This window comes from Thermobia domestica, chromosome 7 (assembly GCF_964235325.1).
Source record: "Thermobia domestica chromosome 7, izTheDome1.hap1.1, whole genome shotgun sequence".
NCBI classification, from domain to species: domain Eukaryota; kingdom Metazoa; phylum Arthropoda; class Insecta; order Zygentoma; family Lepismatidae; genus Thermobia; species Thermobia domestica.
The window spans coordinates 159630453-159646384 of NC_137460.1; the positions used below are offsets into that span (position 1 = coordinate 159630453).

General features: G+C 37.0%; 1 protein-coding gene across 6 annotated transcripts in view; it reads left to right on the forward strand.

Moving 5' to 3' along the window:
- The window catches only part of Not1 (CCR4-NOT transcription complex subunit 1), a 225256-nt gene that overhangs the window by 157368 nt on the left and 51956 nt on the right, over nucleotides 1-15932 (forward strand). For all 6 annotated transcript variants that reach the window (XM_081765495.1, XM_081765494.1, XM_081765493.1 and 3 more), the window contains exons 30-31: nucleotides 6018-6221; nucleotides 15763-15911. In XM_081765495.1, the coding sequence (XP_081621621.1) occupies nucleotides 6018-6221; nucleotides 15763-15911 (353 nt within the window). The remainder of the gene's footprint in view (nucleotides 1-6017; nucleotides 6222-15762; nucleotides 15912-15932) is intronic.

The following is a 15932-nucleotide window of genomic DNA, read 5'->3' on the forward strand; positions in this document are numbered from 1 at the left end:
GAACTTGAAGATGATGATAAAAATAAAAACATTCGGGACATGTATAAGGGGATCAGCGAATTTAAGAAAGGCTATCAACCTCGTGCTTATATATTAAAGAAAGCTGACGTATAGTTCTCACTGATATGGATAGCATCTTAAATAGATGGAAAGATTTCTTGGACGATTTGCTTAACACGCAGACAAAAACTAATGTGCGTGGAGAAAAGGAGATACACACCGCAGAACCCTATATTCCAGAACCCAAACGAATAGAAGTAGAAACCGCTATAAAGAAATTAAAGAAACACAAATCTCCGGGTGTAGACGAAATTCCGGCTGAGTTAGTTTTATCTGGAGGCGAAAAATTGTGGAACAAGATACGCAAACTCATTCTCCTTATCTGGAAGAAGGAAGAATTGCCACAAGAGTGGAAAGAATCAATCATTGTTCCAATTCACAAGAAAGGCGACAAAACTGACTGTAATAATTATCGAGGCATTTCTCGTGTCAACATCCTATAAAATCTTTTGAAATATTCTACTAGCAAGATTGACCCCATACACATATGAAATTATTGTAGATTATCAGTGTGGATTCAGACGAAATCGATCAACTGTCGACCAAATATTTACCATTCGACAAATACTCGAAAAGAAGTGGGAATACAATACCCTGGTACATCAACTATTTATTGATTTTAGGAAGGCGTACGAATCGGTTAGGAGAGAAACGTTATACAACATTCTTACAGAACTTGGAATACCAAGAAACCTAATTAGATTAATTAAAGATATGTTTAAATGAATCCCAAAGTAAAGTTCGGGTAGAAAAATTTTTGTCCACGAGCTTTCACGTCGAAAATGGCCTGAAACAAGGAGGTGCGTTGTCGGGACATGGGTTTAGAAGTAAATGCAGAGAAAACTAAATACATGAAAGTGCGTCGGGACCGTAGTACAGCAAAGTATGGATACGTTAAAATATCAATATTAAATATTTTGATAAAGTGGATACTTTCAAATATCTAGGATCAATATTAACAGACGAAAATCATATTCACGAAGAAATTAAATGTCAACTAAAAGCAGGGAATTCGTGTTACTATTCGGTTCAAAATTTCTTGTCGTCGCGAATTCTGTCGAGGAATTTGAAGCTTAAAAATATATAAAACGATCATCATGCCTGTTGTTCTGTATGGTTGCGAAACATGGTCGCTTACTCTGAAGGAAGAACATAGGCTGAAAGTATTTGAGAACAAGATCCTTAGACGAATATTCGGACCCAAGAGGAACGGGAATGAGGAATGGCGGAAACTTCATAACGAGGTACTACATAATTTATACGGTTTACCCACATTGTTAGGGTCATCAAGTATAGGAGGCTTAGGTGGGCAGGTCATGTAGCTAGAATGGAAGAAAATAGAAACGCTTTCAAAGTCTTGACTGGAAGACCAATCGGAAAACGATCTTTAGGAAGACCTAGGCGCAGATGGGAGGATAATATTAAGATGGATCTTGCAGAGATAGGAATACAAAGTAGAAACTGGATCCAATTGGCTAAGGATAGAAGTCAGTGGAGAGCTTTGGTGAACGCAGCATTGAACCTTCGGGTTCCATAGACCATAGAGTGAGTGAGTTAGTTTAAAGGATGCCCGGATGAACATTATTACATTTCGTAATCTGCTCAATCCACAGACATCGAACTTGTATGGTCAGTTTAATTGCAACGAAGCACTCGTATTTTCCTCTTCCATCATCAGGCTCAGCTTAGTTCTGTACTGCATGAATAATGGTTCTTTATCCCACTGGAAATTATTCATGAGCTATGTACCCTGATTCCGTGACGAACACAAGGTGTATTATAGAGTAAAGATAGTACCGTATTAATGAAGTAAGTTGCATTTTGCACTATTATTAGTGAAAGCTGTAGGGTATAGTGGAAAGCTCACATTCTTTGGGTATACTTGTTGTGTTATCTTATAAAGAAAACTAAAACTTTATAGTATTCCGAAAAACACTCAGTTACAGTACTATTAATCAATTCTTGGCTTGAGTAGTATTTGTCCACTAAGAAATTGGAGATCAGATCGTTATTTATGGGGGAAAAAATTAATTATGAAAAGAATACAAAAAACTTATTAAGAATTGCTGTGCTTTTTAACTTAATAGATATATGTCAAGGTAGTAAGAACTAACTCTAATATATCTTAATTTTTTGATGCTGTGGGATTTTAGTTTTGTTTATAGGGCAATAAAGCAAATAGATCCAGAGAATGAGAGTTACAGGTTTCCACTTAAACAGAGTGGATTGTTCCCGTGGAAGATACCCGTAAAGACGGAAGTATTGATTATTCAATGCATAGATACATCAGTACAAATATGAGTTCAGTATTCCTTAAGTTGTATTTTGTTTAGGTGTTTCCATTATTTTAATAGCTATCTGTATGTTCCCAACAAAATTGTAACTTTTCGTCTTAATATTGGTCTTTATATAGTAAAATTTTCTAAAATGTTTCATAGCTAGCGAAAGTTTATTATAATATTTAGCGAACATACAGCTTTGTCAACTTGCCCAGCAAAATGGTTGTACTGAATTAAAGCGATGTAGTAATAACTAGAAAGAAACAATTGTCTCTCTGACGATTACTTTTCATCACTGTTACATTGTTTTCGTCAGACTCTTTTCTTAATACAGCTCGATAACGGATGTAGACAATGCACGGTGCTTACTAAGTTTACTCTTTTAACATCCAAGTTTCTCTGACATTAACAAAGGAAAGATAATTAATTATTTAGAAACTAAAATATAAAGTTGTTACCACTATTATACTTAGTTTGATTTCAGTTCATCACCACAAACAGTCCTCGACTTAACGTAATTAAACCATTTCAGGGCTCTTTGCGTAAGTCGGATTTTTACCATAACCTAAGGTTTGTCGAAAACTCGTGTGAAAAAAATACTGTACTGCAATGCAAAATCTCAAATTACATATGATTTATAGATACAGAATCTTATATTCTTACAACGCCGATGGTTAAAAATAATAGTAATAATAATAATTGTTTAGTTAATTACCTAGTTATACCTCATTAGCTCTCAAAATAGAATTTAGAAGTGTAATATCACATCTTACTTCAGATGTAAGTGCAGTTGTAAATTTTGCGTATATCAGAAATTTCTTACGTCAATATGAATTTAGGTATGTCTAATTTATGTAATTTGGGGGCTGGCTGTATATAAAATAAAAATTCATTTCGATTTTTTTACGACTGTACATGTACAACAAAAATTGCCAAACTTAAGCTGTTCCCCAGAATTGAAATTAGATTGGAATGTATGGAGGCACAATCTGATATTAGGTCGTTCAATTAAAGAAGGAAAACGTAGAATATTTTCACTCTTCGTCAATAATAATTTAATAATTGTTCAGGATGGAAAGTAATAGAGACTGCATGCAAGTATTGAAAAATAGGTAGACACACTCTCAAGAAGAAGAAAGTTTATACTGTACTTTTATAGTCTATATTTGTTAGGATTTTTATAGAATAACAGATCTGTTTATGAAATCATTTTGAAATATAAATTCAGGGGTCAGTCAGTGTGTGTATTTTTATTAAATATAATTGCAAATCTTATTTTACCAATAGTAATGTAATTTTGAAGTGTAAATGCAAGTAGTATAATAGAAAACGTAATTTTGTGTCACTTGGCTTCGTAATAAGACAGATCTTATTTCCAATCGCAATATATTTTTATTTATACTTCCAGAGTGTTTTTATTGTTTTCAGTCGACTGCTAGATGAATGTATCCGAATCATCTTGACATCCTTCTATCTTGGACAGTTCTTTTCCATGTCAATCCACAGTGCTGTACTTTGTATACCTCCTTGTTAGAAACTTTTTTAGATTGTCCTTTTTTTTTTCCTTTCTTTCTTTCTTTCTTGCTATCCAGTCAAGGATTTTGACTAATTCACAACTTCTGCTTGTAATATGACCTGTTGCTACTTCAATCCCTTTAGTTTTACTATAATGTTTGCGTAAAAACTTTCTTAACGACTGTCAGTGGACACAATTCAGCAATAGTTGGAAGTACATTTTCGACGGATAACGTCCGTTATTATCAAAGGTGTTGAAGAAACTTCCACTGCAATCAATAATTTCGCTTCAGTAAAAATATATTGATTCAAAATTGTCCACATAAGATATATAGGCATTTTAATTCTTATTGAAATGATCTTCCCTTCGAGTGTACCCCTGCCTAGCTTTCTACATCTTTCAATTTCTTCTTTAATACTGCCACCCATAGAGATCCTTCCCTCAAATAAAAATAGATATTGACTTTATCTCGCATTGTATTTTGAACTTCTATCCATGATTACCTTGCAAAGTTGTTAAACGTCTCTTTATCGTCTTCATGTTAATTTTCAGTAGTACTAATTTGCTCTTCAAGACAAACTTTTTTATCATACCCCCACACTTCAGTGGCGTTTGAAATTGCGATGTCATCATGTAATGAGATGAAGATGAATAAGATTCTCTTTACTGTTAAAACAACACTTATAAATTAAAAATAGTACAGCATGCCTTTTACTGTAGTATAATTCTAATATTTTTCTTTTTATTAGTCATGCTTTCAAACAAGGGAAAGCATTAGTCATTATATCTGCTAATACAGTATTTGCTCAGTTCTCCTTAATCATCATCATAGGTATTCTGCCTTTATTGGCAGGTCATTTGCCGCAGCTGTGAAGCTTCCATGCTCCACGGTCCTCCGCTAACCTCTTCGTCTTCGCGTATGTTCTTTCTGTTTTAATATCATCCATTAATTGTAGTCTCCGCCCCTTCCCTCTCTTTCCCGCCACCATATCTTCTAGGACGTCCCTCATGATACAATCTCTTCTTAGGCAATGTCCCAACCAGTTTCTCTTCCTCTTCCTAATACTATTTAAAAGTGTTCTTTTCTCACCTACCATTTCTAACACACTCTCATTCGTTTTCCGCTCGACCCAACTAATTCTTTCCATTCTTCTCCACACCCACATTTCGAAGGCTTCCAGTCGATTTTCTTCACCTTTACGTAATTTCCACGTTTCCGCCCCATACAGTACAACACTCCACCCGAAGCACTTTATGAGTCTTTTTCTCAACTCTTTATTCAAGGTCCCACAAAACAGACTTTTCTTCCTCCTAAAGGCTTCTTTCGCCATTCCTATCCTTGCTTTTATTTCACGTTCGCACTTCATGTCATTACTAAGAATACTACCCAGGTATCGCAAATTATTCACTTGTTCTATTTTCTCCCCTCCTACTTTTATATTTGACACAGACCTCATCGTTTCAATCATCATGGCTTTTGTCTTTCTAACATTTATTTTCATCCCATATTCTTCAAAGCCCGTTCTCATTTTTTCTAACATTTTACTGATTTTCTTTTCAGATTCTTAAATTAATTAAATTTTAATCTTAATTTATCTTATCTTAAATTAAAGGTTCTCCTTAAAACAGCGTGAAAATCACGAATTATGTGGTGCTAATTTCCGTGTTACATGCACGAGAATAGTTTTTCATGAACATGTTTAAATGATATTCGATTAATGGGTCATAATTTTAATTACACGATAAAATATATTTCCATAGGCGTGAGCAGTCGAAAATGTTCCCGTGAGCTATCGTTAGCTCTCGATTGACGTTTAGGCTTCAGTATTCTAAAACACGATGATCAAGGAAAAACTTTATTTAATTTCAAATTAAATTAAAATTAGTGCTTGCTATTGTAGAATATTCTTCAGCTGTCTTCAGAATATTCGTAAATACATATGAGACATATGCAAGTCCATTCTCGTAAGTACATATGGAGCATATGCAAGTCCATTTTCGTAAATTCGTATGGAACATACGCAAGTCCATTATTTTAATAATTACTCATAAAATTTCCGCTCTCTTGCAAGTTTATATATAGTAAAATGAGGGAAAGCGTAATTGATAACTTACGAAAGTGTTTTAGAAATTTAATAGATATTCTTCAACTTTCATTCCAGGCATTTGCTGGAGCTGATGAGATAGGAAACATCTATGAAAAACTAATAAACGAAGTCGAACACTGTTTGCAGAGCGTTGTGGGATCTCAGGGTGTTATAACATCGTCCAACTGCCAAGTAGCAGCACTCCATAACTTACTGGAAACGTTACTTATTGGCAGAAGATCAAGAGATGTGTTGTCGGCGATCGGTGTACTACAGAAGGTAAGTTTCACAGAAATGAAGAGAATGTCCGACGAGATTCCTGTAGTGTAAAATTATTTTATAACTAATATAAACTAGTGATTTTATTGTTTATATCACATGAAACGTGGAGCAGAGCTAAATTACAGTGCACTTTAAAAGTAACTATGTATCTTTATAAACACGATTATATGAACAGTGATTGTATTTCGTGCACTGCGAGTAATATTTTCTGCAAGATCGGTAATTGTACAGGGTATGCAATTTGCCGGTAAATGTGTATGATATGTAATTTACTTCCGCGAGCGAATCAAAGTAGTGGTCTTGAAACGAGGAGATACATCTAGTTCTTTTTTCACTGTGTTCGTTGCTTTGAATAATTAAGACGTGTCTTTCATGTGCGCTCAAAACTTTAGATGTGTTAACTATAGAGAAAAGCGAATATTTCTAGATAAATGTGTCGTTCGTGAGTATGAGTACACACACAGACGAAGAGAGGGAGGGAAAGTTTTTTTTTTTCATTAGATTTCCAAATACATCGATTTTCAATTGACGTAGGGTAAGAGCATAGAGAATGAAATGGTAAAAACTGTAAGATAAGTGGTAAACCATCAGTACTCGATTAAAAATGCAAACTATATCAGATGTTATGCAGCGTAATCTCAGTAAACCCAGGGAAAAATTGGCTCAAAGAAAGTCATTGGTGTTCCAACTGCACACACAGCCGTTCGTAAGAAGCTCATTCTCATCCGTAAGTGAAAGAAGTTCAAAATTCATTGGCCACAGACTGTGGTATGAATAGTTTCAACAGTTTCTAGCAGATAATTCTGACAATGTTTTGTATTGTTTCCTATATCGTTCAGGCGTGGTTCCCATTTCTAAGTTATGCACACATACAGAACTTTCGTTTATGATCTGCCAACAACCCACATGCATGTAATTCCTTTATATGACCAGAAATTGGGGTGTGGATTGTAATAACCAGAAGAAAAATAATCTCCCCAATATTCTTTGCAGCAACAATAAGTTCAGATCATTTTTCTAAAATCATTAACCTGTTTCGTAGGAGAGCTTTAACAAGGACAAAATTAATAATGATTGCATTCAACAAGACAGCGCGACCACTCATACGATCAGGCAGTCTATGAAGTTACTTTACTACAAGAGTTCTCCCTTCCGGAGATTGAACTGTTTATAAGGGTCAAAAAAAAAAAAAAAAAAAAAAGGTTTAAATCAAAAAACGAAAAGTGTTCGTAAAATCTTGATGAACACACATTTGTCGGTTATCACGTTTCACTCCCGTATATTATACGTACTATATTTAGACCTAATTTTCCATTCATTACTCAAAGAGATTATACTACAAAAGCAACTTTTGTGATTTTTTTATAGTTTGTTATTAGTGTTATGCAATTACAATCAAAAGAAAAATTCTAAATATTGTTTCGTTTTAATAATGTTTACTGTTGATAAAATACATCAAAATACCGTCCTTTTTTAGGAGGGAGAGGGTCATACAAATCCCACGAGAGGTATTAATTGAAATCAGAAGTATCTTTGGTATCTATTTACGTATACATGAGTCAGAGCCAAAGTGGACTCAAATAATTCGTATCTTTATTCACTTTTTTTACTGATATGCAAATTAAGTCGTTGTATTTCTTTAACTTGGACTAATAAAAGTCGTAGTGAACCAACTTGGACTTAATTTGCTCTTCTGTACTTTGCAGTATTTTGAAATTGTCCATATGTAATTCTGTTTAATGGTTTCACTTGTGCAACTGTTTATCTTTTTGTCCTTCTGAAATGACTGTTGACAGTTATATTAACAAGTATATTAAGATCAGTACACCGTATTTTTATTAGGACTCCTTAGTGAGTGAGTCGGCAGACGTATCGTATTTATGCCCAATTAGTCCCGGTTTCGAGTTCAAATGGAGGACAATTTCTCTCGGATGTAAGCCGAAAATACGTTTGGATTTCGGTTTAAGCTTATGAAATCCTCATAATCTGGTTGTTGCGTAATACCACCAAGGCGAAACAAACTTATTTCTGTCCATATGTGATGTAAATACTAGTGCTGTTGAATTTTTGTGACATTTGCGGTTTTCGGTTTTTGAGAAAACCGGTTTTCTGAAAACCGAAAACCGCAAATGCGGTTTTCAAACCGAAACCGCAAAAGCGGTTTTCAAAACCGAAACCGCAGATGCGGTTTTGGAAACCGAAACCGCAAAAGCGGTTTTCAAAACCGAAACCGCAAATGCGGTTTTCAAAACCGAAACCGCAAAAGCGGTTTTCAAAATCGAAACCGCAGATGCGGTTTTGGAAACCGAAACCGCAAATGCGGTTTTCAAAACCGAAACCACAAATGCGTTTTTCAAAACCGAAACCAATGTTTTTAATTGCACCTTTCAACAATTGTGAAAGCATCTATCGATCGAGACAATTGTATTGATTTATGTCTGTGTTTCAACTTTTTGTATTTGCTCCCGTTTCCTCCCACTTTCTTACGGTTTAGAACTCCGTAAGTACTGATCTGAACTTGTGTGTTACAAATACTGACCTGGGATCATTTGCTCTTTTTTTTTTTTTTTTTTTTTTTTTAGTTACTTCTTTGATGACACTTCCAAGGTACTTTTCGGTTGCAGGGAAGTAAACTGGACCCCACATGATTTTTATATATTTTGTAAAGTAGAGCACGAGGAACACAATCTTAAGGAATTTTGACATTCCGACTTCCCGAACTCGAGATACTAGAACTTATACAGTAGTTTTACATAGTATGTATAAAATTAACGAAGAAAGTTCTGTCGCTTTTTGACCTATCACCTTAGAACATCGATATGTCATCTAAGATCAGGGGTGTAGCCAGCAGGTTTCTGTAGGAGGGGCCCGTCGTTTTTGAAAGGGGGCAGCTACAATCTAAAAAAAATGTGTTACAGCTAGTGTTTTTGAAGCCTGAAAAAAACTGGAAAATTTTGGTTTCCTTCCGGAAAACTAAAAACACTGTTTTAGCTTATTATTATTATTATTATTATTATTATTATTATTATTATTATTATTATTATTATTATTAATAGTAATAATAATAATAATTTCATAAATTATATTACAGATAGTTTGTATTATGTTTAACCAAGAACTACTGCCCCCGACCAAACATTATACCTTTGTGCATAACTATTTCAATACACAGAACCGATCTATATAGGTAAACAAGAAAGTTCTATCGCTTTCTCACCCACCACCTCCGGACATTCATATGTCACCTAACACGTAACTGGAAGATCAAGAATAGATCGACAACCTTCTGCAAACGTTCTGGAAGGCCATTTATTCCATCGCGGTAGAGGTTGGTGTTCCGTGAAGTGAAGAAGTTATCAAGTGCATTTTGCACCTCTACTTGGGATTTGAGCTGGCATCCTTTAAAGTGATTGTCCAAGGAAGGGAACAGATGATAATCGGACGGTGCAATGTCCAGGGAGTATGGCGGATGCAATAGTGTTTCCTATCCAAGGCGTAAAATGGTGTCCCGCGGGTCATCCTAGCCACGAGGGGCTTAGCGTTGTCCTGTAACATAAGGACCCCTTTGGGATTCAGAAGTGCTGGCTCCAGAGTTTTGAGTTTCTCTTGAACACGGCTCAACTGCTGACAGTACACAGTTGGATTGATGCGATGACCAGCTGGTAGCAGTTCCCGATGCACGATGCCACGAGCAGTTCATCAACACACAGGAGGACTTTCTTCTGGTGTAGTACTGGTTTCGGCTGTCTTGGAACCGTTCATGGGATGCTAACCAATTATGACGGCGCCGTGGAACTTTGTACAGGACCCATTTCTCATCACATGGCAACACCTTGTCCAGAAATGGCTTCTTCCTCAGACGAGACAGCAAAGAAACACAGGTGTCTGCTTGCGTTGCCTTTTGACCCGGAATCAAGTTATGTGGGACCCATCGACCCAACTTCTTGTGTTTCCTCAGTTGATGAAGGTGCTGCTGAATGGTTTCGCCACTCACACTGAATTGTCCCCATGCCGTAAGCGTCAGTGGACCACAAATGGGCAATTAGCGACATCACGCCAAACATTGGCGGCGCCGCAGCGACGATCCCCGGTGGCCCCTCTACCGTTTTGAAAATTATGCCACCAGCGGCAGAGATGCGACAAAACGCCAATGAACCACAAAATTACTCCCCCAAAATGTTAAATCGGCTATATGTGTGATTTAGTTACATTAAGGTGAGTCTAAAAAACACTTTTAAAAAGTACCAAAAAATTACCCCGAAGGGGACTCAAACCACCAACCTTACGATTACTAGGCAAGTGTTCTTCCTACTTCGCTACGATGGCGATGAAGGAAGCGTCGCTTGTAAAGGGATAAATCGTTAAGATCTTTTTAATTTGGTCAATCACAGTGCTCCTTTAACCGTGTATATTCGACGATAACTGTTTGGAATTAGATAAAATGTGTTCGCCATGTAATTTTGTAACAAAATGACGCGTGTCTATTTACTTTATTTCATAGTTCTCGCATACTCACTGTCTAATGATCGACGACAGTTGTCATCTAAATTCATACAATTATCGCACTTATCTCAAGATTTTTCACGTCATGATGTTGAAGCAGAGGTTATTCTTGACCCTCGGAGCTCACTTTAGGAACAATTCGTCAGCAAAAAATAATATATAATAATAACCGCATGCACATGACTGGCGACAGTTCGTGTTGGTCCCTTCACGATTCTCCGCGAAGAATCTAAGAAGTGCGGACCAAGACGAAGTTCTCGCTGGTCACTGCTATGCGGTGGTAACTTCAACACCCCGACGCGAGATATATGTTTCGACTCGACGAAACCCGGACGCCAGTGAGGGCCAATTATCGCAGACCTCCACAAAAAGCGACAGAACTTTTGTGGTTACTTTTATACATAAGACTGATTTTCTTTGAAATTGCCCTTAATTTATTTTAAGATTTTCTGAAAAAAAAATGTTTATTTATTATTCGTGACTAAAAAGACATAATTATTTTATTAACAACTATATTTCACTTCCTGTTTTACACGAAATAGCATTTTAAAAAGCGAATGAAATCCAAACTGAAAAACTGAATAAAAACGTTGCTTTTCACCAAATTTTCCATCTGATAAAAAGTTTTCTTGAAACACTAATTACAGCATATAAATAATATAATGTACTTACGATTTAGTATAGTACCATTGTTTTATGATAGAATTTATAGTGGGGGGCGCGGTGGCTCAGTGGTAGAGCGTTCACCTTCGGTGCTTGGGGTCCCTGGTTCGATCCAAGCTCGCGCCGTGTGGACTTTGTGGTGGACAAACACCGTGCTCATGGGTTTTCTCGGGGTTCCGTTTCCTCCCACTTTCTTCACTCCACCATTTCATTCATTTCTCAATCACCGTCTCCTTTGGCCTAACCGGCATAAGCGTGGGACGTTAAACTCAAAGATTTCATTTCATTTCATAGAATTTATAGTACCTTGTCAAAACGTTTGTCTTCAAACTGTCAAATACAAATCGCCGTAAATTATGTAATCTACTGTCACAAAAAGTATACCATATTATTTTCGGATCGCTATAAGGAAGAAATACCATACTATTTTGTGATCGGTATGGTAAAATACTATTTTTCCATACTATTTTACCGTAAATTATTAATTATATGTAAACATTGTTATTTTTAAATGACTGAAGCGAAGTAATCTCACGATGATGTTTTAACATCTGGTCATTAGGGGGGCCAGGAAATCATTTGGGGAGCCTTGCCCCGATGGCCCCCCCGTGGCTACACCCCTGCCTAAGACGTACCTGGAAGATCAAAAATAGTACCCATCAGTATCAACGACCTTCTGAAAACGTTCGGGATGGGCATGGATTCCTTCGCGGTAGAACTTGGTTTGCCGTGAAGCAAAGAAGGTATCAAGTGCATTTTGCACCTTTACTACGGAGTTGAACTTTAGTTCTCTAATGTGAGTGTCCAAGAAATGGTTCAGGGATAATCGGACGGTGCATTGTCCAGGGAGTATGGATGGTGTCCCGGGTCACTCTAATCATGTGGGGCTTAGCGTTGTCTCGTAACGGGAGAACCCCTTAGCGATTGAGAAGTGCTGGCTCCAGGGTTTTGAGTTTTTCTTGAACACGGCTCAACTGCTGACAGTAGACAGTTGCATTAATGTTCTGCTCTGACCAGCCGGTAGCAGTTAACGATGCACGATGTCGCGAGCAGTCCACCAAACACCCAGCAGGGCTTTCTGCTGCATTACTGGTTTCAGCTGTTTTGGAACCAGTTCATGGGATTTTAACGAATGATGACGACGCCATGGAGCTTCTCATCACATGTCAACATCCTGTCCAGAAATGGCTCCTTCCTCAGACGAGACAGCAAAGAAACACAGGTGTCTGCACGCGTAGTCTTCTGACCCGGAGTTAATTCATGTGGGACCAATAGACTCAAATTGTAGTGTTTTCCAAGTTGATGGAGGTGCTGCCGGATGGTTTCTCCACTCACATTGAATGTTAGCCTCAGTTCCTCACAGGTCTCTCCACTGTTCGCCTCAATTGCTACCTAAAGATCTTCATTTTGCACATGTATTGGTCTTCCGGCACGTGGTGCGTCTTTCGTGAGTGTTTTGTCACCGTCCTTAAACTTTCTAAACCACCCTTGCACTGTCTGCGTAATCACGACACCCTCACGAAAGGCCTGAGATATCTTCCGCCCCGCTGCAGTGGCGTTTGATCCAAGTTTGAATTCGTACAGCATACACGCCCTTATGACGCTCTGTAGAGGTTCCATATTCACTATGTCCTTACACAAGTTCATGTTGTAACTGAACTGCCACAAGCAGGTAGAATGTTGGATATACCCACACCAACATTTGACCTTCGCCTTTTCTCCATTCGCATTCAACTCACGGTGTGAGGATCAATTGAACACAGACCTCCACAAAAAGCGACAGGACTTTCTTGGTTACCTTTATATATCTCACAGGACATAATATGTTTCGTATAGAGAATTATTAAACTTAGTTTTAATATCTCGAGCTCCGGAAGTCGGAATGTCAAAACTCCAGATTCGTGTTCCTCGTGATCTAGTTTACAAAATATATAAAAATCAGGTGGGGTCCACTTTGCTTCCCTGCAGCCTACTTTTCAAACGAAATTCAGTTTTCCAGAGTGTACATTTTTTTTCAAACTGAGTTCTGCCCTGGCTAACATACATAAATTCGCTTCTATAAGTGTCGTTAAAGTTACACTTGAAATTGTCGTTCGGCATTCTTGTAGGTTATGAAGGCATGAATAATTCAAGTATGTTTGTCACAACATCTACAAAAGAATATTCATTCGTATAGAACCTCCAATACATTACATTAAAAACACATGAACTACACAAAGAAAACTATTGTGCATTAGAGCAGATCTCTTATTAGCGAATGGCCCTACACCCGCGCACTGCTCAGATAGCTCACAGCCTGAGCCTGAGCGCGAGTCCAAATTTAACTCAATCGCGATTAAGATTGTCAAAGGTGTAGCGGTTTACGTTGAATATACCAACACTTTATTCACTAAGTCGTCTTAGATTTTTCTCCAATCCCAAAAAGCGGGTGAATTTTCGTGATTAAGATAGCGAGGGACGAATATAGAACCTGACAATCGGGTGGTACCCGCAAAAATCGGGTAATATGACAACACTAAGCTAAATAGAAAATAAGGTAGGCCTATATCCCTATTTAAGATCACTACATCTGCAACTCATGAAATCCAATTTGAAATCTCATCCACTTAGACTGAGATCTTTTATATTATCATTACTCTTTCACCTTGTTTCTAAATAGTACTGCCACTCTTTCTTTTGTTAACAAAAAAACACCACCTCCCTTTCTTAAAAAAAAAAGAAAGAAAAAAAAATTAGATCGTAATACACAATTTTATTGTTGATTTGTTGCGACTCCGATAAATGTGAATGTTGTGGTTTTGCATGTGTTGACTGGTTTCTTATCGCACGTCCCAGACACCTGCAAAAGTTCATACGTGAAGGGAACACCGATCATATTTTATTCTGTATCTTTTTACTTCCCAATAACGATAGCCGTGCCTCTTTGTGAGAAACTGCAACTTATGTTCTTTTTTTATTCTGCCAATTGTAAAAGAATACTAAACAAGAATTTCCCTACACGTTAAGACATTTTAAGAAAAAATATCTTCTTTCACCTCTACAAATTTTGAGCATTTTTTCCCTACGCCGGGAGAAATTTCCCTCCATCTGGCAACTGTGAGCCGAAGATGGGAAAGATTCTTTGCTGTTTCCTCGTCGTTACTTGATATTAGTGCTGTCGAATTTTTGTGACTTCTGCAGTTTTCGGTTTTTGAGAAAAGCGGTTTTCAAAACCGAAACCGTAAAAGCGGTTTTTAAAACCGAAACCGCAAATGCGGTTTTCAAAACCGAAACCGCAAGAGCGGTTTTTAAAACCGAAACCGCAAAAGCGGTTTTCAAAACCGAAACCGCAAATGCGGTTTTCAAAACCGACATTTCGGTTTTATGAAATTTCACTTTTTTCAAAAACCGGTTTTCGGTTTTTTCAAAAACCGGTTTCGACAGCACTAGTAAATACATAGGGAAAATTATTTAAACAACAACAACAAACAAAAAAAAGTTTAAACCAAAAACAAAAACTTTTTTTTTTTTATTTTTCAATAAAAACCATGGTTTTTGCCAACCCTGCAATTGTAGTACTGCAAAGTGTCGACCATTTCGCCGCGCCGCGCTTGTGTTGTATTTCTTTATTTTAGTTTTTATTTAAATTATGCTCTTTAATTATAGATAAGCTTGTACTGTGTAAATCATCTATATCAGAAAGATGAAATGTTGAGCTGGGACTATTTCTAACTTAATGCAAAGTTGCTGTCGTACGGAATTAAGGAAATGGGTAATACACGCATGTGAATGATTGAGAATTCCTGGTGAAACAAACGGGAGAATCCCAAGAAAATTCACGAAACGTTATCTACTACAAACTCTTGTGTTGGAATCAAATCAGAGACCTTTTACACCAGATAGGCAGTCTGTCACTAAATTATTGTCTTTGCGTCGAGATTACTCTTAAATCAAATCATCAAGTATACTTCATTGACAGAAAAGTTTAAAATCATTGCTGTAATTTTCTTTTTTACCCCTTAACTAAAATTCGTTCATATGATTCCAATGATTATCCCCCAACAGTAAAGGATCGTTTACAATCGCAATGGGTATTGTGCAATAGCCTGTTCATTAGCTTGAAAGCTGAAATTCAACGTATAATTTTAACACGCAGGAAGACAAATGTAATTTTTCTGCTGATGTTGGAAGTCCGTGGTTCATCTAGACCTTGAGAGTTTGTGGTGCACAGCATTATGCCATGGGCTTTTTCAACTTCCTCATTCTCATTCCACCAGCTCTTTAATGATCATTTAGTTTGAGGGATCATCTGCCTCTCTTACCGCAAAAGGAACTCTTTAAAGGAAAAATTTCATTTCAGTTTTCATTAATAATTTTCCCTCTCTTTTCACAGGCTGTTGAAGGTTTGTTGGATGGATTAACACAAATGCCAAATGATCCTGATTTGATGATCAGATTTCGAGATGTTCTCCTTCGCGTATTGAAAGCATTGCAAGATCCTCATGCCTATGGTATGCAGTGGACAAATAAGCAAGTTACTAGGTAAGTATGCACCCGTTGTAC